This window comes from Dasypus novemcinctus, chromosome 12, assembly GCF_030445035.2.
Source record: "Dasypus novemcinctus isolate mDasNov1 chromosome 12, mDasNov1.1.hap2, whole genome shotgun sequence".
Taxonomy (NCBI): domain Eukaryota; kingdom Metazoa; phylum Chordata; class Mammalia; order Cingulata; family Dasypodidae; genus Dasypus; species Dasypus novemcinctus.
The window spans coordinates 63,749,263-63,773,881 of NC_080684.1; the positions used below are offsets into that span (position 1 = coordinate 63,749,263).

At 34.8% G+C, this 24,619-nt stretch overlaps 1 protein-coding gene across 1 annotated transcript in view; it reads right to left on the minus strand.

Annotated features, from left to right (window-relative positions):
• The window catches only part of LIN7A (lin-7 homolog A, crumbs cell polarity complex component), a 128,684-nt gene that overhangs the window by 58,569 nt on the left and 45,496 nt on the right, over window positions 1-24,619 (minus strand). Inside the window, exon 2 of the mRNA XM_004462243.5 lies at window positions 24,278-24,396. Within this exon, the coding sequence (XP_004462300.2) occupies window positions 24,278-24,396 (119 nt within the window). The remainder of the gene's footprint in view (window positions 1-24,277; window positions 24,397-24,619) is intronic.

A 24,619-nucleotide genomic window follows, 5' to 3' on the forward strand; every position in this document is an offset into this window, starting at 1 on the left:
GTGTTTTCATTAAGGACATTGTTGGAAAATCCCTACAAAGAAAAACATCTGCATCATTATCACTACTGTCAGAAAATTTCCCTGGTATGCAAAAGCAGTGAATGCTACTTGTCTTAGGCAGCAGAGATGCTAACTCATTAAAAAGCCCAGACCTGAAAATGAACTAAATTTCATTTAACTTTGGAAAGTGATATGTCAGTTTTAATTATAGAGTGTAAGAAGAAAGGCTCCAAAATGCAACATTTATATGTGAAAATATTTCAGAAAAAAGTTTCTCTCTGAAAGGAAAAGTAGGTCAGTTTAATCATTGTGAAAGATGATTTTAATCTGAATGCATTATTAACCTGTCCTTGGGCATGACAAAAATCTGCCTTTGTATTTTTCATACCCTTCAAATTAAATCTTATAAAATTTGTTAGTTTCAAAAGGGAAAATAAAAGGCTCATAAAGTTTTAATTAGGTTGAAGTGTTTTATTACTACCTAACCTCAATCAGGTAAATGTTATTCAGATTGATGCAAAGAAGCTCTCAGACACTCATTATTCCTGTCATATAGTCCATTCATTTTTATCAGAGCTAATTGTCAGCATAACTCAGCACTAAAGCAAAACAACCTTTTGATTTTAAGCCTGTTTCAAAGTCTGTAGTGTCCTCTTTATGTTCTTATATTCTTATGCCTATATAAATGCATATTTGAAAAGTATTTTACTTAAATAACAAGCTTGGTTAGTCGCCTTTTTCATCTGTTAAGCAAATTTTACCTCTACATTGTAAAATTAAAGAAATTAAACATGGCTATGACCTCTAGTATGCCAAAAATATTCATATGGTAATATACCAAGTTTGTCTTTCCAACCAAGTGACCTGTCCTGCTGTCTGATGAGACTATGATGCCTACTTATCTAAAATCTATCCAGTTTTTACAAACTTACATAGCCAAAATAGGAAAACAAAGTCTGAGTCCAATGCCTCAGCAGTGAAGAAGACGGATGGGATCAATACTAGCTGTACGATTGTCAAAAGAATCTTTACAGAAATTGGAGGTTTTCTCTGGCAGCTGTCAAATTAAATCATAATGTAGTGTGATCACAAACATGGTGAGGAGTTAGGGTACTCCAAATATCAACCATTGGATGGCAAGGTGACACCAAGATTCTATGCATGATCCTGGTCCGGTGCGTATTGTTACATGAAACTGTGAGGGGAGGAACATGCAGCTACTCTATGGCTTTCATAAGGGAAAAGAGTTAAGACTTACTGTTGTGTGGTCTTTACCCCAGGTGGAAGATGAGAACTCAGTGTCCTCAAAACAAGAGGGAGCACAGCCTTCCAGAAAGTTGAAAATGTGTCTTATGTTCATGAGTCGAGCCATAGAATTTTTGACATGATTCGCAGTGTGCTGTCATGTTTGTGGACTGTCTCCTCATGTGGTATGTGAATTACTCTGCTCCATTTCTTAGTTTCCTAAATTCATTATTATAACAACTCATGTATCAGGCAAGGAGGAAAGATGTTAAAGGCCCTTAATCTGGGAATCATTGGTGACAAAAAAATTGTGTGTATGTGGTGAGAGATTCATAAGTGATGACAAGGACGGTTAATCTTTCTTTCTTCAATTATGTATAGGAGAAGCCAAATTTGTTTCCATAATGTAGGCATATTCTTCAGAGATCAAATTTAATAAAGATGGAAGGATACTCTTACTTTTAATTTATTTTACATAAATTAAAGTTCAGGTTGCAAAGCTTTATAAAAGGAAATAATCAGCTCAACTACTCTATCAAGAGTAGTGGGTACTTGATTACATTTGAATATGGTTTAATTAGATCTCTAAGTAACTGACTTGGAGCTCCTTTTGAAAACTCTTAAAGCGTTTTTCTGACTCTTAATTATGCTCTTCTTAATATAGTTTCTGTTTTCTTATCTAGTGTCGTTGCTCTCACAATGTTTTTAGTTTAGATTATTTGTTAAATTCTGTTAAGTTACCATGCACTCAGATGAAAATAACAAAAGATGTCATTCAAAATGGCTCGACTCAGATGGTCCCCAAACATTACTGCATATTGGTATCACCTGGGGATCTTTAAAATATACTGGTGTCTGGTTCCCACCTTAATATTCTGATCAAATTGCATACCAGTGATAGCTGGACATCAGGAATTTTTAAAGCTCTCCAGCTGATTCCCACGTGCTGAATAGTTTGGGAAGCACTGACGCAAAAACTGAGAAAAGCTACTAACAAGAAGTTTCAAGGTAAAATGTGTCCAGAAAACTGGTTCATGGATTTAATCTTGTCATGAAGGGCCCAGGTTATTGCCTCTCTGGAATTCTCAGAATGTCAGTTTTGTCTTTGTCATTCCTCTCACGGTCTCCAAAAGTTTGCCACAGTTCCAAAAATCACAGTCAGATAGGGCAATAGCCTGTCAACAGAAATTATCTGTGTGTGTCTCTTTTTAAGAGCTGTGACATACATCCCTCTCAGAGGCTCACAATGGGCTTCCACTAATGCCATACAGGCTGAATCAGGGCCACATGCGCATTCCTAAAGTAATCGTCTACAAAGGGAATGAGACTGCCGCAACTGCCTTAGAGGAGAACAATCAGATTTCCCCTCTAGGCTGAGGTAAGGACACTCTCCCCTGAGTCCAGGTGGTATGTGTATGTGGGCACCTGAAAAAATCAGGCTTCTACCAGTTAGTGACAAGAAGAAGGTGTTTGGTAGGAATCTGGGTATATCTGCTCTTTTCCTTTTCCATATTCTACTCCCAAATCCTGCCATCTACTTGGAACCTTTCCTCTTTTGCAAGACTTCTGTGATTCTTTTTCTTATCTTCTCTCTTTTTATGAATATCAAGTTCCATAATAACAAGAAATTCTGAAGAAGTCAGGGTTCAGAGGAATGTCAACTGGAAACAACCCCATTCTCAAATCATGCTCCCTAGGTGTTAAGGTCTTAGAGTAAATTTCAATTTTTTTTTCTGTTTATTCATTATTATTTACAACACATCTCTTTCATACCGAGAAATGTGTTTTAAAAAATTCTGCTGCATGAGTTTTATACTGCTAATTCAGTGTATTACAATAGCATTTCAATTTTCATTTAAATATATTTTAGGTTTACAGTCCAAAGGGATATACTTACCCTAGTGCTGCTACACTGATAGCAGAGCAGGGAAAAAGCTAAGAACAGCTGTTTTACACCTTCTATAAGGAAATAATGGGTAGTTTTTAACTCAGTTACAACTTGGTAGGGTTTCTTCCCTCTGATAATATTGAAGTTGCCTCCCACAAGTGAGGAACAATAATTCCGGGAGGCTATCTGCCTAGTACCAGGGTTGACAAAGTTCTTCCAACATGTGTTTATATAAAGATAAAGAGATATTAAAGTGTAAACCATGATGTAAACTATAGACCGTGGTTAGAAGCAATGCTTAAATATTTGTTCATCAACTATAACAAATGTACCACGTTAATGTAAGATGTCTTTAATTGGGGAATATGTGAGAGGAGGGGTTGGGGTTTATGGGAATCCCCCTGTATTTTCTATCTAACTTTTCTGTAATCTAAAACTTCTCTAAAAATAAAGAAAAGATAAAAGACATCAGACCTGCTGATATAAGAGGAAAGAACCTGATGAGAAATACACCTTTTTTTTCCACAGTCATGTTATGTGACTTTTGGTATAATTTAGGCCAAAGTTCTCAGAAACTAATTAATTCTAAATCCAGTAAATCTGCAAGTATCCTAACTGTCTCAATATGAGTTAGACTGGCAATGTTATCTTCTCAGCTGCTCAGCAGAGTCTTTTGTTTAGCTTTAATTAACAATGTGATGCTGTAAGATCTGCCACACTCAGGCAAGACCACTGGAAGCTAATATTTGCTTCTGAGCTAGTTTCACAAGAGGCTCCTATCAGCCATGGATGACATCAGGTAGAGCAAAGACTACCTGAGGTAGAGCAGTGTCAAAAGCTAGATCCAGACCCCTGCATCCAGACCCCCTGCATCTCAACTGCTTTGCACTTGATACTTTTGGAAGATGGATAAGGATGTGATGCTCACTCTATATAATGACACAACTGCCAATAGGAAGTTGCAAGGTAAAGTACAAGGCGAAGGTAACATGGCCTAGATTTTAGCTTATGTGAAGAAAAGGCACTGGCATGCTGCAATTTAAACCAGGGTAGCCCAATCACTACCAAAACAGAATCATGTAGTTCATGAGACAAATGGCCAGAAGAATACACAGCTCAAGTGAAGCTTTTGTGATGACTCACTTTGATAGATTAAAATGCACATATTTTCTGGTCACATAAATAAATGGAGCACGTCAGTCTTACTTAAAGGATTCTGCAGTGGGGAGAGTCCGAAGGACACCTGTTTTCTGTCCATTTCACCCTATCCAAACCACTTAACTGGATTGCTTAGTTGACTAGGCGTGGAGTCTATCTTCAGTCAGAGCCTATTAATTCCACCTGGGCACTGGAACATGCTTGGCAAAGACCCTCAGGAGTTTGTAGTAAGAAACATGCCAGTGGTACCCTCTAAATTTTTTTTCCATATCTCATGAGGAGTGAAAATAGACATATCCTTGATTTCAAAACTGTTGGGAATAACTTCAAGAATAACAAGTGTTTTTGAAGATTCTATGAGGTAGGTACTATATTAATCAGCTAAGAGGGGTGCTGATGCAAAGTACCAAAAACTTATTGGCTTTTATAAAGGCTACTTATTTGAGGTAAAAGCTTATAGTTACAAGACCCTAAAGAGTCCAACTCGAGGTTACTTTTTTCACCAAAGTCTGCTACCATGTGTTGAAGCAAGATGGTTGTCGATCTCTGTGAGGTTTCAGCCCTCCTCTTCCTCTTAAGGCTCCATAAGCCCAGCTTCTTTCAATCTTAGCTGTAGGCTGGAGGGTTCGTTTTTTTCTGGGCCTTCTCAGAGGCTCAGGGCTCTGGTCTCTTCAGCTGCGAACTATCAGGCAAATGGCTCAGTCTCCCCAGAGCTTTAGCTGTTTGAGCCTTCTCCTTTCTGTCATATGGCAGAATCTAAACGACCAAGTTCTCTCCTCTTCCGTGTCTTCTTAAGTGAGTGTCCATTTATATAGTCTGCCAAGGAGGCAGGACTTAAATTGAGTTACACCCTACTGACTTGGTGGAATCAAAGCCCTAATCCTAACATAATTTAATCAAATACAGCTGAATCTAATGCAATCAAAAGGATTCACACCCAGAAGAAAAGACCAGTTTACAAACATAATCTCTCTTTTTCAAATAATCTCTTTTTATAAATAATCTCAAACTGCCACACTCTACCCTCTGGATTCCAAAAAGAATTACAGTATTCAAAAAGCTTAAGTCCTTTCAGTTAGCAATGCTAATTGCAAAATCACATCATGATCAGCTTATAAAGATAGTTTGTCTGGGGGCAAAGTCCCCTCTCAATGTAGACCTGTGAAACTTACAAAACAATTTATCTGCTTTCAATATAGAAAGGGACAGACATATGGCATACCAAATTCTGTATTAGTCAACCAAAGAGGTGCTCATACAAAGGACCAGAAATCTGTTGGCTTTGATAAATGGTATTTATTTGGGACCATGTGAATTTAAATGACTGAAAAATTATGCTTAAGGTAACATTTTTTTTGCAAAGTGTTTTTTTTTCATCCAAGGTAAGTCCACACTTGCACTCTCTCCCAGCTCTGACCCATGGGGTACTAATGTTAAGTAGACATGAGTTACATAACAGTGTTTCATGTAAACCAATTACATGGAATATAAAATTTTAGAATCAAAATATTTCTAGTAAACATTTACCATAACTTTGGAGTTCATAGTGGGAAGGTAAACAGGATAGTTAAAAGGATTAGAAACCATGTCATTGAAGGAAAGTTAGAAGATATGAGAACATTTAAATTAGGAAAAGGAAACTTGTTAGTTGCAAGGTTCTTGGGACCTTGGAACTTCCCATGACTCCCAAAAGATTTGAAGTTTCTACAGTATCTCATTGTATACTGTATTTATCCCCTGTAATAAATGCACAAAGTGACAAAGAATATATTTCGGGAAAACCCAGTTTCATAATTAGCACAATTATGGTCCCTCTGCTCTTATCAGAAAAAGATGACCTTCAAAACACTAACATCTGCCAGAAAATTGTAATAATAAATATTTAAATCAAGGATGACTACAAATATGCATGGTATCCCCTAAAATGCTCATAATCTTACTTAACCCCCTTGATAAGGCCAGAGTTATTTCTAATGAAAGTGTACTCTCCTCTTCAATAAGAAGAAAAGTGAATTCTGTCAGTTGACATGATCAGAACAGATGCTACATACAAACACTGGGAAAATTCTGGGAAGAGTTTAGAGGACAAACAATAGCTGTTAATTGAACAAAAGTGGAGGGTTCAGCATGCTTTTGATACCTGATGACTAATGATGTTGAGAAAAGGTTTGTGTGTTTTTTTGCCTATCCTAAGCACATTCACATTCATGAATCTTGGAACATGAAGGATTGAAGAAATCTTCCAAAAATGTACTATTACAGCTACAATAACAAAATCTACAATGTGCTTGGCAACATCATCTATGGACTACTGGGAGACCACAAAGGGAGACAAAATCATTTGTAACTAGAAATCATTAACAGAAGTCTTCTTTGAGCCATGACTATGTCCAGAAAATGTATGGCAGTAGAAAGTAGAATCATGTACATTACAAGTGACTCATACATGCACCATCTGCAAATTGAAAATCAGTATTTCTTTGTATAGGTGAAAAATACATTTTGGCTTTTTTATTGCTTTTTTACATTTTACACCATAAATTTCCATTCCTATCCCCATCCCCTAGCAACTTATATTCTATATTCTGAATTTATGAGTTCCCTTATTGTAGTTGTTTTAAAGCGGTGAGACTATACAATATTGGTCTCTTGGTGTCTAGTTTTCTTCACTCAACATGATGTCTTCAAGGTTCACCCATGTTGTTGCACGTATCAAGACTTCATTCCTTTTTACTGGTAAATATTCCATTGTCATGTATACATTACATTTTATTTATCAATTCACCAGTTAATAGGCATTTATGTTGCTTCTATCTTATGACAAATGTGAATAATGCCATTGTGAACATCAGTGTGCAAATACCTGCTTGAGTCCCTGCTTTCAATTCTTTTGGGTATATACCTAATAGTGGGATTGCCAAGTGATATGGCAATTCTATACCCAGCTTTTTGGGGTTCTGCGAAACTGTCTTCCACAGCAACTGCACCATTTTACATTACCACCAGCAATGAATGAGTGTTGTAATTTCTCCACATCCTCTCCAACACTTGCTATTTTCTGTTTGTTTTTTAATAGCAGCCATTTTAGTGGGTATGAAATGGTATCTCACTGTGGTTTTGCTTTGCATTTCCCTGATGGCTAATGATGTTGAGAGAAGTAATTTTGCTGCATATCTTAAGCATATTCATATTCATGAATTTTGGGCCAAAAACTGCCTTTGTGTATTTAAACAGTAAATTTGTTATATTTTTATGATCTTAACAGCAAAGAAGGATTCTAAGGAATTATTTGTTTACTTTAGGAAAGGTCAATATGAAATTCTGCTATAAATGGAAAAAGCATTTATATAGATATGTTCTGAGCCTTAGGGTCAAAAAACGAGTAAGCTACATTTTTAAAGGAACTAATATCACTCACAAAAAATTAAGGAATCTCAGGCTGAAAACAGGTGGAAAAAACACACCCAACTCATTCAGGTTCTTTTCTTCTTCTAGCCACATTAGAGGGTAAAGGCAGTAGGATGAGAGAAGGGAAAGGGAAAAGGTCAGGGTTGTCTTTGCTTTTATAGGATGAGTCACATGTAAGGCAATGGCGAAAAGGGGAAATAGGAAGCATCTATCAGAGCTAGCACGCAACATATAATGAATTTCTTTCCAAAATAACATTACCTTAAAATGAAATTATGCATATTGAATTGCAGAGTCTGAAATAATATCTCTAAAAGGTTATTTCTCCATTAGAAAACCAGGTCAACAAGCTTAATTACAATGTATTGCTTTTAAATCAAATTAAATAGTTTTTTATATTCAAATTTGCCACTGTGTTGAGGAAAATCCTCTTGTTTTATTTCCTTTTTAGTTGCCAACATGTACATCAATAGCAAATACCCCGAAATATAGTTCAATGAGCATGTTTTCTAACCATTATAAACACTGCTTTCCCAAAAGGAAATCAATATTATCAATATTTGGAAGCATTCGAGCATTTGGCAAAGAGTAGACAAAATAGACAGATAACTAACTTATGAATATTTTGCTTGTAAATTCATGATCAGTTAAGCATCCATTGTTAAAGCATCTTTCAGAATTAAATATAAATATTCAATGGTTGAAAACTTTCTAGAATCTTATAATAAATGAACAACATATGTAAAACCTGTCACAGAAAATTCGATGATAGAGACAAACATAATTATCTTCTGTAAAATGGAAATATAGAAATATTTTATGAAATGCAATGACTTTACTTGATACTGAAATTTTTTTTCACTATTAGGTCATTATGATTATTTCACTAAATAGGCTAAAAATAGATTAAATATTCTGAGATTTGTTTTCAAACTACAGCTTGAAAGGATTCAATTATTATTATATAGAAATTCAAGTTGGGGAAAATCCATTTGTTCAGTCACATGTTTAAATACTTGGACACTTGAATATTTATCTTTTCACAAGGAAATATGAGTATTATCAAGACATAATTTGAAGTAATAGTAAATTTCATTTGCTTTTATTTTTATAACTTGATGATTAACTCAACATTTAAGTAGACTTTTATTATTCAAGTTTATCTTTAATAACATGAAAATCTAAATATCAAGCCTAATTCAGTGATTCTATTTTCTGAAGCCTTTAAGTCATGTAGATCTTGAAAAGTTCCTCCCTCAGCTATAATAATGTGCCAAAATGAAAGCAAATGAACATTCTAAATGAATCTCTTCCTCTTAACTATTGTTTGAATAATTGCCTATGCTTGACAAGATATTCTGCACGAAGTATCAACAATGTGATTTATAATTATAAACTCTTCAACCATAGTAATTAATAAATTAATGTCCTCTCATGGGACTATCTTCATACATTTAAAATTTTTCTTATTAAGAAGTTTTGTCCAATCATTATAGTGTCTTTATAATTTTCTAATGCCTTGCATTTGTCCTAACTTTATTATTTGGGTATTCTAATTTTTAATTTTATTGAAATATAATTAATAAAAAACTTTGTTACATCTGAAGGAAGGATGTATTTATAACATTTTTAGGAAAGTCTAATTTAGTCAGTTAACATCTAGCAAGTCTTATTGAATGTATACTGGTAGTTGGTTTTTCTCTATCCTGGATACAGAGGTAATTACTGGTAGGAAATCCAATGATTTTCAAAAGAATTTTCATATAATTCAGTCACAGTTCACTTTCTGAAATAAGGAGTCAAGAATATCTGACAGTTGAACAAGTGGCCATGGAGGAAGCTTAACAAACTTTCCTTTCAAAAAGAAACCTTATGAGGTAGGATGCTTATTTTGCCAGTTGCTTCTCCCACATTGCTTCCATATGGGTTTACGGTTCTCCCAATAGTTCTGAGAACTTTTCAGAAAGACGTTTGTGGCACTTTGTTCATGTATAGTTGTATGCCTGTTGATATTCCCAGGTTAGAAGATCCTGAAAATTGTGTATGAAGGTGTGTGAAGAAAAAGAAGCCAAGGAAATCAGCATTCTATGGAGTATTCCAGAAAGACTCATTCCCTTCTACTTTCTTGAACTTAAAGAAAGAGAAAGCATTTATTGCATTTAACGTATCAGTCCACTGTTATCAAGGTGAGGCTCCTCTTGGACATCTAAATATCAATGATTTTTCTTCCACTGGTGGGCAGCTCATCACTGGCCTTTCTTCCCAGCACCAATACCAGTGAGAGGATGAGGATGTGTCTCTGTTGGCCCTTCATTCCTCTGCTGGATGACTTTAAGATAATTGAGTTTTTGTTGTTGTTGTTTATTTAGTTATTTCTTTTATTTTATTTTTGCTTATATCTTTGCATAGTACCTGCAAAAATAGGAGAGTTGTTTTTCAGAATATCTGCTATCTCTTGCCTAACATCTGGGATGGCTGGGGTGCTGCTACTGCATCTCCAGGTTTTAGCAAATGGGGAATGGAGAGCAAAGTGCATTTTGACTGGACTTGATCAAGTCTGGCAAGTCTGTGATGTACTACTTTTGACTCTATGGGAACTAGCAGCATGGAGTATATGGAGTTCAAGAAGTTTCCAAGTACTAGGCTTAATAAGCATTTGCGGGGCACTTACGGTCAGCAGGAAGACATGGAAAGGTCAAGGTAATTTGGGGAGATGAGATTGCTTGTAAAATATTTCTTTTCTTTTATCTAGGAAAACTGGCCTCCTCTCTATATCTGTGGATATTGGCAGAAAATTATTTCCCTGGGCTGTAGTGCTAACTTACTAAGAAATGGTCTATGCTCATATTTGAAAAAGAATGTACTGCTGGTAGATGCTGAAATCAATTTGCTAAGATTTGATCTTAAAAACATTAAATTTTTCCAGAAAGAGCTGACAATTTCTGGAAATGTCATTACTGTTTTGGTGATGTGATGCCAATTACATAATGGTTAGTAACTAAATATTTTACATTGCTTCCTGGAAACATGGACAAAAAAAATATATGAAAGAATATATTACTGAAACACAAAGCACTGTCTCTTTTGTGTTAACTGAAGCAAAGAAAGAACTAGAAGACAAAAATTAATAAATATGGTTGATATAAAAAGAATATTGACATGAATTAGAATTATGAAAATAGGAATCATGATGCAATTTTCCAATAATTTTGAACTCATTACAGACAAGTACTGAAATAATGTTACATGGCTCCCACATTTCAGAATTGTTTCTGCCACTGCTCATTGGAAGTGGAAATAGAACTGGGCTGAGATACAGAATAATTTGGTTCTGGTGCTAAGTCAGATGCTAACTAACTGGAGAGACCACTTAAACTTTCTCTTCTCATCTGTAAAATCAAAAGCTATAACAGATTGAGTTAATCGATCAATTTTGGGTGATTTATCAACCCCCTGAACTTATTAAAAATAACAGCACACATAAATTTTCCTGGGAAAAGATCCCATAATTTTCATCATATTCATAAAGAAATCATGACTCTCCAAAGGCTAAGAAACACAGGACAGGTGCTTTTTTCCTTTTGACCCCATTACTAATTTTTATGTCAGATCTAGTATGTATACATTTGCCACATGAAAAGTCCATGTGTTATATATTTGCATATTCATGCCTGTTATGTATTTATGTAAATAATTAAAGAAAACAGGAGAATTTGGTTCTACCTACAAGTCAATGTTCAAGATCTTTTTCTAAATTGGAAGTGTTAGCATGTTTTTTCTGGGTTTTGTCTGAACCCAGAATATACCATTTGAAAATTCAAGACTTATGAAAAATCAAATACAGGTTTATCTACTAATGAAAATGAACCAATTTGTGAATTCCTTCATGCATCTGACAAATATTTATTAAATAGTAATTACTTAGCAGCCTCTATGCTTGGTGCTAATTTGATGATGATTGAAAGATACATTCTCTGACTTCAGTCTAGTAACATGGATAACTCTCAAAACTTTAAATAAACCTTGATGAAAGGAATAGAAAGAGACCCACAAATAATAGGTTTGAAAACTGTTATAAATCTTATTGAGAATGCTAGGCAGTGTTCTATTTTTTTCTGCCCCATTGGACCTTGCCCAAAAAGAACAGAATTGAAACCATGATGATCTTTAATTTTTCATTCATGCTCATCATTGTTCATTGATCCACTAATGAATTGCCTTTATTAATTTATTTTTAGACACGCACACAAAATAAGCACTTATAAACCTCCCATCTGAAATAAATGCTAGGGCCACAACAATAATCTGGTCACCACCTCACCCTCACTTCAGTGCCCATTTCCTTGGCTCTCCCTTCATGAGATAAATAAGGTATTGATGAAGGGAGAGATAAACAGACCAATTACTCAGACACCCCAGAAGCATATTCAAGTGAAAAGATTTTGTTATATTGCAACATGACATGTCAGATCAGGTTGGAAATTAAGGATTATTCAAGATATTGAGCTAGAAAGTACAGTTAACCTTACAGATAAAAGGGAAAATGAATCCCTACTTCAAGCTGTTGGCAAAAATCAACTTGAGAGAGATTAAGGGCTTAAATTTCAAAAGTAAATTTTTATTTTAGTGAAAAAAGTAGATGAATATCTTTTAGACTCTGGGGTAGGAGAGTATTTCTAAAGTGAGATATACCAAAACTCGTTTGTTATTTAAAATTTGATCGATGTGAATATTTAAAGCTAAGATTTTTTTTTCATGTAGGACACCTAAAAGACAAATCACAAAGTAGGAGAATATTCACTATATCCATTGTCAATAAATAAGTAGTAACCAGCGTATGTAAAGAAAATATAAAAAAATACATGTAAAAGAATACACCATTAGAAAATTTGTGAACAGATGTTTCAAAGGAAAAGAAACAAATATGGACAATAATTACAAGGGATTTTCAACAATTTAGTGATCAAGTAAATGCAAATGATTACTGCAATGAGACACAATTTTAGTATATTCAATTGTTGAAAATTAAAATCTCATTTGATCCATGTGTTGGAGATAACGTGGATACACAACGTACATATGGCTTGTGGTTATAAATTGGAGCAATCAGTTTGAAAACAGTTCGGCATTATCACTTAAAGTTGAACATTATTACATCTTAGGAGACAGAAATTTTACTTCTCATTATATACTCAAGAGAAATCTTGTTCATCTAACAAGAGACACATGTGACTATATCAATAGCAGCCCCAATCATAACAGTAAAAATTAAGATTATTATTAATAAAGTGTAAATTAATAAAATGTGATATATTTATACAAAGGAATATCACACAGAAGTCAAACAAATGAACTACAACAACATGAAAAATTATAATTGGTTATTGGAAGTATGATATTAAGTAAACAAGTATAAGCCCAAAGATTACAACAACATAATAATGCCTTTTTATAAAATTTAAAACAAATAAAATTAAAATAAATGTTTTGGGAAAATACATGTGCAGTGAAACTTTATGAAAATAAAAGCAAGGAAATGATGAACATAAGGCGTAGTGGTCAGTTTTTAGCTCTAAATCTTCCCTATGACAGAAAGGAACAAAGAAGGAAGGAAAGAAGGGAGGATGGAAGGGAAAGAGGGAAGGAAGAATCAAAATGAGGAAGGAAGGAAAAAGGGAAGGAAGGAAGGAATTGTCTTGCATATTTTGAATTATAAATGATACTGATTTCATTTCTTTTCCTCTATAAAAAACCACCCTTAGGGAAAACAACAAACTGGCTTTGAAATGCTGATTTGCAATTTAACATTCATTTTAGACAGCCTGTACAAATAAACTTGTCCCAATATACGGTGGCAATACTGAAGCAAGAAAAGGTTAAATGACTTGTTCACTGAAAAAAAAAATGTCAGGCTATTGTGCCAAAAATAGAAATTCTGATTTCCAGTCTTACGATCTCAACAGAAGACAGAATGTTCACTTCATCTGAGTGATATAAAATACAACTTCTCTGAAGACTCCATTATTTTTCAGTACTATGTAAGTGCATGTAATTACAAGTTTCTGGAAATATGTACTGTTTATTTTATCATTTGTAATAGCAAATGGAAAGGCTCAGGCTGAGTATTTACCCAACAGTGATGCTAACAGCCTTCAGATTCATTACAGGCTATTTGTGAGAGTCTGTTTAGATATCTTTAAGATCAATGACCCATTAGTGCAATTATAGTCTAAAATGGTTCCTGCTGCATAGACCCTATCCTTGCTACCAGAAAGTGACATATTGATGTTACAAATACTCAACACATTGTTAAAAGTGAATCTTTACCCAGAGCAGGCTGCATATATAGAACTATAGTTTTAAAATTCTGATTCCAGTGCGTAATGTAGTCATTCTGTTTTTATAGTTTTACCCTGATAAAATTATGTTATACTCTCCCCACAAAATAAATGAGTACATGTGCTTTTGTTACTATTTTTATCAACTTAAAAGTCTTCATATCTGTTTTCCCAACTTTGTTCACAGAAATACTTTCCCATAGTCATAAATTTCTACCAGTCATATATGCCCAGCCATGCATAGCACTATGCAAACCGCGTGAAGAAAAACATAGATTATTTGCTTTGTAACTATAGATTCATAAAATTGGAAGAACATAGAGACTAACTACTGGAATACTATTTCTCAACTGATGCCACAGTCTATAATAGAGCAGTAGTATTTACCTTTTTAGGGGTTGGGGAAAGATATTATGAGGCACCCCTGTAAGAATCTGATGAAAATAAAAACATGGAGTTGTCCCAAGAAAAATACACTGATGTATGTTTGTGTGTAATCTTCATGCCACTTATTTTATTTCACTTGACATTGAGTCTTTCCACATATTGAAAGACTATACAAGTTATTTTTCTTCTAAAAAGTAATGGCTGTTTCCTAGAAAAAATTACTAAGTCCAAATTAACCAAGCCATATAAAAAAAGAAAACTTTGTTTCTGCTTAAAATATATTTCAATGAGAAGGCTACTTTATTTGGCTTGAGTAAGAAGGTAAATTTTGGCATGAACTTTTACATGGAAATATTTATGTCACTTTCAGTATTCAATCAATTTTCAGTCTTCTCTAAGGGCAGTAATTGCTCAAAGTTGAGCTCATATATTTTTTCAGTAGCAAGGAGAATTAAATTCTCTATCAGAATAGAGTAGACTTTTGTCAAGACACCTGAATTTTCTCTAAGACACTTCAAGTTGAATTTAGGTTCTGCCAAGTCCTTTGTCTTCAAGTCAGGCAATGTTATTTTTAGAAAAGTCAGCATCAACAATGTAGCCTTTTTCTCAAAGGGAAGGTGTTTGAACCCTTTTTTCAATTTTAATTCATCTAAGCAGAAGTGACCTTTAAAAGAGTTTTGCAGTCTTTCCACGTGTTTGTACATCTTCCCTGGAGAAACTGATAAATTTTCTCCATCTCCTCTTCCCTCACAGGTCTACTTTCACCACGAGAAAGATAAGTCTTTTTAGCTCTCATCTCTTCTTCCAAAATGGTGGTGTTTCCAGCAGCAACTATGAAGGACCAGAGAGTCTGGGATTGAAAAGCTGGTTTCATTTTTTATTTTTATAACCTAACATTACAAATCAGTCCAGCTACGAATAAACTATCCTTCTCAAATTGTTGTAAGATTCAGCAATCATTTACTTTAAAAAAGGGACATTTTTGACCCAAGTTAAGTGTATTAACACTTTTCTGGAAAGCCAAAAAACTTTTGAGGGTAAAAAAGAACATATTTTGTTCCATTTATGAACAAAATCTTTGGAAAAATATAGATTCAAGACTATGGCTGTGAAATTATTTGACCACTTTAACAGGAACAAACAAGGCATCTTTCAGGATAATTGTCAAGAGTCTTTGACACTAAGACAGACTGCAGTTGTAAAGAATTAGTCTCTACCTGCTGAACCCAGTAACGCATTATTTTATAGGTAAACACACTAAGACTTTTCTCCCATTAGTTTTGCTTGACAATGAAACTTTGCATCATTGGAAGAACCAGACGGTCTTTAAATTGTCCATGGAGCATCACACACATAAACACAACACACACACATACACAATATGACATCAGCGTTGACAAGTTAGATTTTTTTAAAAAATGGCTTTATTAAAATCATAATAGTTTTTGCCCATCTGCATGTCAAATGGCTGCAAAATATTAGCAAAATATCAGAGTTCAAGAGTAGATTATACCAATTGAACAAAAGCACTGTTTCAAATTATTTTTTTACTCTGAGCAGGCCACCATTTCTAGCATTTCTAGAGAACATGGCTTGCTAAAGCTTTCTCCAGTCATTTATGGCTTATTTTTCTTGGAAACTTGCCAAGACTTTCATGTTGGGACAAATATAAGTTTTGGTACATTTTCATCCTTTTAAAATTGAACTTCTGGGGAAAAAATCTATATTCTGTGATTTATTTTCAAGATGTTCAGAAATATTCTTTCTTGACTTTATGCTTTCATTGGCAGGAAACATCACATAAGAAACACTCTGGTTTTTGTGTCTCATTACCTTTAGCAAGGCAAATAAAATCAAAGTAAATCTAAGAGTCATCAAACTTTCTTTTCTTTTCCAACTGCCAAATTAAGGCAAGTTCAATGTGAACAGAAAAAGATGTACATAAACATGCCAAATATACTTCATTAATTCTGATTAGTGCAATGTTATTCTATATGTCATTATAAAACTAGGATAATTTTACATGAGGAAACCATGCCACGTCACCCTATCCATGTTTAAAGCAAAACAGTAAAAACATATTTTGCATAAAAAATGTTATACGAAAATTAAAAGGTAAAAAAAAGCAAGATAAAAATAATATATATATTACATAACACATACTAAATATATATAACTTTTTTCTTATTTTTGCTCTTACTTTGCCCACAATGTGAAGCCTATACATGACCTTAAGTTAAAAATCTCTTTCTAAAGTAGTCTCAAATATGACATCTAAACTCTGCTGTTGTTATAGGAAGCTTCTAATGAAGCTTCCCTGATCAGAAATGAGCCCATTGCTGGGTATTTCTAGTTATCCTTAGGTTGAGCAACCATCTACCTTCTTCAATTTGTCATCCGTTGGTCTAGCATAATTACCTCTCTTTTCCCTTAACATGCCAAATGTTTGGTGACAACTCTCTTGTTTCGCATAAGTTTCATCTGTGTGTGGCTAAATATCACCAAGTTCTTAATTTGTCATCAGATGATAAAACTTCCAGATTCCTTATTCTCCTGGTTGCCTTGTTCTAAAACATTCTAGTGTCAATATCTTCCTAAAAAGTGTGGATGTGAATCAACTGACTGGGCTCCAGTCTACCATATGGGAGGTCCTGGGTTCGCTTCCCAGGATCTCCTTGTGAATGCAAACTGGCCAGAGCAGTGGAGAGCTGATGGCACGTGCCCACGGAGAACTGACGCAGCAAGATGATGCAACAAAGGGAGACAAGCAGACACAGAAGAATGTGCAGCAAATGGACACAGAGAGCAGACAGCAAAGCAGAAGGTGGGGGGGATAAATAGTGGAGCCTCATATTAAATATATATATACATATTCTACATTTGTTTGGATGATAGAAAAATACAGCTCTATGAGTTTCTGTATTCCTAATATTCCCATTAATATATATTAAAGAGCTTGATGTCACTAAACCACAAAGATTTTCATAACTTACATTCCTTAATCACTCTTTTAGTTACACAAGGTATTTACATATATTGTCTCATTCATGTCATTTAATCTTTATAACACTCCCATCAAGTTATTATTGTCCCTTTCTGGTGTTTAAAAGTAGATAAACAAAACTTAGATCATGAAGTTAAGTAATTTATATGAGATCAAATAATTAAATGCTTAAGCATGGATTTGAATCTAGGTTTGTCTGAATCTATTGTCAGCTTTTTCTGACTCCATCATGCTGTTTCCGTTACACTACATTAGCCAAGATACAGCAATCCTCCTCTTCATTTGTCAGTCTTCCCTCTTTCCCTCCCTCCCTTCCTTCCTTCCTCTCTCCTCTCTTCCCTCTCTTCCTCCAACTCCTCCGTATACATTTATGTATCCATGTTTCATCTCATTTTTCACTATTGACCCAAGTTTATGTTTCCTTAGGGGTAATTCTGAATCCATATTCTGTCATCCAACTAATTATTGGCTTTTCCATAAAGCTGATTACATTTGTCTTCTGTTTACATTCACATAATGAATTAAGATGTTCCTCGAAACAGCACCAAGGACAAAAATGAGTGTAATAATATTATTTCCCATATGGTTGTGGAATCAGGGTACATTGGCTCAATTTCTTTTGCTTTAATGATTGATGCTGTGGAAGATAAATATCAATATATTAATCTTATGGGTTTTCTTATAATCAGCCTGTAGAAACTACCATTTCTAATTTCACCTATAAGTCATTTCCTACCTCACCAAATCACTAGATCCCTACTCTCTAATAATAGCGCCCTTTCACTGTGTACTGATTGGGTGCCAGGCACTATTTTGATGGCTTTCCATACATAATCTCTAATTATCAGAACCACAGCAAGGCTGGTGATAGTATTCCATTATTATAGTCTGACTGATACACACATTAATTTTTTATTCTATCTTGATTGTACCCTGTTTCTTTGTTTTAAGGACATACAGATTTATAAAGAAAGGGTATGAAATTTAAATGGAACAGGATTGTGGTGCTGGAAGGTTAATGAGTTCCATCCTCAGGAACAAAAAAATGAGAGTGAGCAAATGTGAAATCAACTGAAAGCAAGTAAAATCCATAACCCAAGTTTCTCAAATTTTAAACTTTGTAAAACATCTAATAGACATAGATATATAAATGGACTACTACATTCAGTAATGTTTAAAACATTTACCACAATGTTTAATAAAACTATGACAGTTTCAGTTTTTAAATATTTCATTTTGTAGCAGTGCAAGGGTTGGCACAACGTTTAACCCATCCCAAGGTAAATCTGGCTTGATACCATATATCACCATTAAGGATAGGCTGAGTTATACTGCAGTAACGTTGCTCCCAAATCGTAGTGATTAAGATATAAAAAACGGGAAACGGACTTTGGCCCAGTGGTTAGGGCGTCCGTCTACCAAATGGGAGGTCCGCGGTTCAAACCCCGGGCCTCCTTGACCCGTGTGGAGCTGGCCATGCGCAGTGCTGATGCGCGCAAGGAGTGCCCTGCCACGCAGGGGTGTCCCCCACGTGGGGGAGCCCCACGCGCAAGGAGTGCGCCCGTGAGGAGAGCCGCCCAGCGTGAAAAAAGGGAGCAGCCTGCCCAGGAATGGCGCCACCCACACTTCCCGTGCCGCTGACGACAACAGAAGTGGACAAAGAAACAAGACACAGCAAATAGACACCAAGAACAGACAACCAGGGGAGGGGGGGAAATTAAATAAATAAATCTTTAAAAAAAAAAAAAAAAAGATGTAAAAAACGTCTATTTTTCGCTCAGGCTTCATATCCATCATAGGTTGGTTGGAGTCTATGTTTCTCATTTTCTCAATCCACAGACCAGGTTGATGAAACATTTATCATCACTGGTCTCTACAGCAAAGGGAAGGGAACATGGCAAATCATGCACTGGTTCAGAAATTCCATACAGAAGTGGCACATGTCACTTACACTCACATTTCCTATCGTTAGCCAAAAGAGGTGTCAAAACTACACGTAGCTTTAAAGAGAATGGGGAAATCCATTCCTAACATTTGAAAAGAGGGAGGGGAGAGCTGGAATATTTGTGAACAAAATCCTACCACTGACTGATAGATTCCATATTGAGTTGGTTTATTTTTGTAATCTATATTTCTGCAATTTTAGAACATACTAACATACAACATCCAAAGATTGGACAAGGAAAGCAGGTTTTTGTGACTATGTTACTTGGTTCTGTATTTTTAATTCAAACATGCATAGGGAAGTCATAAATTTTGGAGCAAGTCCTCACAGAAGATAACTGTTAGCAGCAAAGCACTATGGTCAATGAACACATCACCCTCGAAAGCAGGGAACTTAACTATTTTAAAATTTGAAAGATGCTGAAAGTACATAGATTACTAATGCTGTTTTTGGTTATTTTGTTTGCAGAAATAATTTATTTGTGTTCTGTTACAGAAATTGGATGTCCTTTAATATATAATCACTCAGATATTATTGATTTCTTTCTCTGAGGAACAAAGAATATCAAGCATTGGGGGAAAATATATCTCTTGGCAATTGAGCTATTTGCACCAAAATTCAATTCTCTAAAAAAATTCTTTTATCCAAAACCAGCATTATATAATCCTGATATTTCAACCCTAAATGTATAACTTTAGGCCATTTAGGCTAACTAATACAGTACTAAATCTTGAGGAAGCCACTTAAGGTCACAGAAATGGTTTTTACAGGCAATAACAAATATTTTTCACTCCTCACTGAAAAACTTGGGTAAACTTTCTACTTCTTAGCCAGTACATCTTATTATGGAAAAGGTCCATTGTGTGTCAGCCACAATTACAGATGAAGAGAGAGTCATTTTTCTGTCATGTACTTTGAAAAAAATTTGCATAGAGTAGGTGCTATTTAATTATAGATCACAGTGTTTTCAAGATGTTTCAATAATAAAATGCAATCAAGAAAAGTAATATTGACCACTACTTGTTTTCTGTGAATAAAGCTGTGTGGATTTGCACTCAAGAGAAATTTTCTTTAACATCCATTTTCAGTGAAAATAAAAAAAATCTAATTTGGGTGCAGATGTAGCCCAGTGGTTGAGTGCCTGCCTCCCATGTACAAGGCACCAGGTTCAATCCCCAGTACCTCCTAAAAAAAAAAATTCAAATTTCATCCAACTTTTCTCCCTATAGAAGTGCTGCACATATGATAAGAGCTGATTCAGTAGGTTCATCCAAATGTAAAGTAAAATATGAACTTGCCTCAACAGAATATTATGGTTATAGTTATGCTAATGTATGGCATTGTAAAATTAGGGGCCATAGTTGGAGATGCTTTTTTTAATTCCTAATTTGGGTTTTACAAGCTTGTGGTAAATGATGTGACCTGCAACTGTTTTTGCTATGGTGATGAAATTAAGACTGATGCTGCTGTAGTTTTTGTTCTGTTCTCCATCTTTCCAGATGAAATGTGTAACTTTCACATTGGAAAGCCCTAATTAGAATATATTTCTGAAAAACTCAAATAATTTAAGCACAGAGATCCTGAGAATCATTTTAAAAAAGACACCAAAACTTCAAAGGTTTCATGCTAAACTTACAGTCAGTACCCAAGAGCCTTGGTTCAATAATATTTAATTTTCAGGTCTTTTATCATTGTACTTCCTCCTTGTACTTTACTAACTTACGGATTCTCCTGCCCAGCAACACATATACATAGTCTATATTTTACTCAAGCATTTCTTATTTGACAGATTCAAAATACCATTCAGAATTGTAATATATAGATAGATATATATATATTTCTATTAATATTTTACTATTACTTCCTAAATCAGTGAACCAGCGTTGTGCCACTGATCCAGTTTTAATGAACTGGAAATATAAAGCAACAAAATAAGACTAATGAATAAAACTGCAGACTTAAGAAATACACATACTCTACAAGTGGTATAGAAAATGAAATGACTACAAGAATTTCTCTATTACCTGCATTGCCTTTAAGGACAAAATTATTAACGAGAACATGATGAGTTTTCTATAAACATAAAATTAATCTTATAGCTCAAATTTGTAAAATTTATAGGAAATAAAATAAAATTATGTCTTTTTTCCCACTAAAATTGCCAGACTACCTAAAGACGAGATTTAGACTTCCTTGGAGCACTAGAGAGTCACATGCCACCCTTTATCATTGGTAGGGCTTGTAAGATAAATTTATAATAGCTATACTATGTCTCATATTTATATTATTTATTTGCCTTCTCTTTTCCCTAGCAACGCTGTTTTTGTTATTGTTATTGTTGTTGTTTTATTAGACAAGTTGTGAGTTTGCGAAACAATCATGCATACCATACAGGATTCACATCCATTGCCCCACCACCAATACCCTGCATTGTTGTGAAACATTTGTAACAAATGGTGAAAGAACAAGCATCAAAATATTTCTCTTAGCAACACTCTTGATATAAAGGCTTGTGGATTTATTGAACACATATTTATACCACAGTTATACCTTCAGACCCAAACTCTAAACCAAGCTTCAGATTTAGATCCAATTGCCAACTGATTTCTATGTGAATATCTAAAAATCATCAATTTACTATGTCCAGAACAGAGCTCTCAGATAGACTTCTCCAAACCTAGTATACTCCCAAAGGTTCCCATCACATTATCTTGCCATTTTTCCACTTGAACAAGCCCAAAGCTAAGAATCAATTGGTTCTTCTCTCTCTCATACCCAATATAATCAATACATCAACAATCCCTCTTTATTTTCTCTATTCTCAAAATGTATCTCAAATCTGACCACTTCTACTACCTGCAAAGCTGTTGTCATCTCTCACAATTATTTTCCTATGTATCTCTCGTTTCTACTCTTGTACCCACAATTATATTCTCCTCACAGTTGCCAGATCTTTTAAAAACCAAATCAGGCCAGGTCAAGGTCAAACTCTTTAAGGGATTCTTATCACCCTTAAAATGAAACCCAAAGTTCTTCCCACTTCATAAGAGGCCTTCTGATATCTGCTCTACTGCTGCCTCCAGGAAGCCTACCTAGCTTATGCTACTCCAAACATTTGACTTTTTGCAAGGTTCCTTCCATGGACTAAGTTCATTCTTGGCTTTGGGTCTTTTCATTTGAGGTTTCCTCTGTCTAGAATACTATTTCTACCTGATATATGCATGACTTGTCCCATTAGTTCATTTAAGTATTTATTCTAACCAGCCTAACTTAACAGAGCTTTATCTCTGTCCCCCTAATCAAGCTTTATTTCTCTCCATGGTCTTGCTGGTCTCTGATATTATAGCTACATTTGTTTATAATAGTTTTCTCCCACTGGAATGTCAGTTTCATGAAGGTGGACCCTTTACATTAATCATGAGCTCTACCTCCAGTGAACAGAGATAAATAATTAATGTGTTTTAGACTTAGCTACTTCTGTGGAAAGCAGAATGCTAAGAATCAAAAAGAAAAGTCAGCCAGCCCAAATTTCAGTGGAGTAGCACCCTGTGAAGAAAGAAAGGAGTGGATAGGGGATTTAGCCTTGGTCTACAAAGGGACTACAGGAGTTTAGCCTAGAGAAGGCCCTTGGTGTTTCCAGATACCTTCTCTCTCTCCCACTGAGGGGTTGCTGAGGACAGCAAGTTCATACACTTTGAGAAATTTCCCTTCAGTCTTGGGTCAAAATTCATTGGTTAAAACTTGAAGATGCAATTAAGGTTACTTACTTAATCTGTGTTCTGTGTAATGAATATTAAATATGACTAATTTCACCTGATAAAGATTTAGTCCAAGAGCAGTCTAAGCCAAACCTTGCAGAGTCCAAGTCGTTATTGCATTTGGTAAGCTCTAACTTAAATGCAGTGAGAGACGTTTTGTATGCCTCTTCCTAAGTCACCTGTGTCTTTTCTACCTAGGAACTACACATAAGTTAGCATTGTTGATGCAAAGAATGTGCATTAGCTGCAAGTGGAGATGCAAAGCAGAAGGAAAACTGATATAAGCATTGTGTGGTATGTGTAGGCCCTCTGCAATTGCAACCTCTCCAGCCAGTTATTGAGCTAAATTGTTTTTGGACAGGATGACAGTGGGGAATTCATCTTAGGGGACATCTAAAAGGAAAATATGCTGGATTTATGAATTCTAAATTCTAATTAAAGAACTATTACTTAGTGCATGATGGGAAAGGAGAAATGGGATTGTTGAATAAAACAATATAGCATATATATTGTTCAGAAACTCTCTTGTAACCAATTAACTTCATTAGTTGAGCAGATAATTCCATCCCAAATCAAAATAAAATTCAAATAGTTATTTCAGCATACTTGGTTTGACTTAGGTTTCTTGAAACTGTCAGCCAGGAAAGCATTACAAAAAAAATTTGTGAGGAGTGCATTAGCCTCTTAGATTTTCCATTATTGCATTAGAAAGTAATGTTTGGAAAACTATAACTTAAGTTAGTAGAAGGTAATTCTTTCAGATTTACTTGTGAAAGATTTAGTTGAGAGTTCTTCTAAGAAATTGTCAGCCCCCATTTGGTATCAAATAACAAAAACAGGTATGACTATTTCTACCTAATTTCCAGATGGTTCCATGTATCCACTAAATAGTTTGGACTACACACATCACTTTACTGGTATCTTAAGATCAACATTTGGTTTTGTATGAATGTGCAAATCCTGACTATCTAATTTAAGAATTTAGCAGACTAAATCATATTTTATCATCTGTCAGAGGAGCTAAAAAGAGAAAATTAAGATGTAGCTCCAATCTTAACTATTTAAACTGTTTGTGTGGGGGAAAAACATGTTTTTTCCTCAGAAGACATATGGCTGAATATAGTTATTAAAATCTTAGTGTCATACCTCTCGAATAGCAGTACAAAACTCACTCTGCAGAACTTTTTTGAGGGATTGTAGCTTGTGCACTGGTACTTCTCCAGATTCCTGTAATTTTTCCAGTAATTCAATTGCTCTTGCAACATCTGAATAAAAAAAATCAAAATGGAAAGAGAGACCTCGAATAAATTGTATCTCATCAGCACAGTACCATTATTCCCAATGCATGGTGACAATGAAAAGCAAGAGGAATCAATTACGAAATCAGAATTTACAATTCATGGCTTATTGATCTCAACTTTTGGTAAAAGGTCATTTTAATATGTTCCACAGTTTTTCACTTTCATCCATCTTCTTTGATGGCATCTT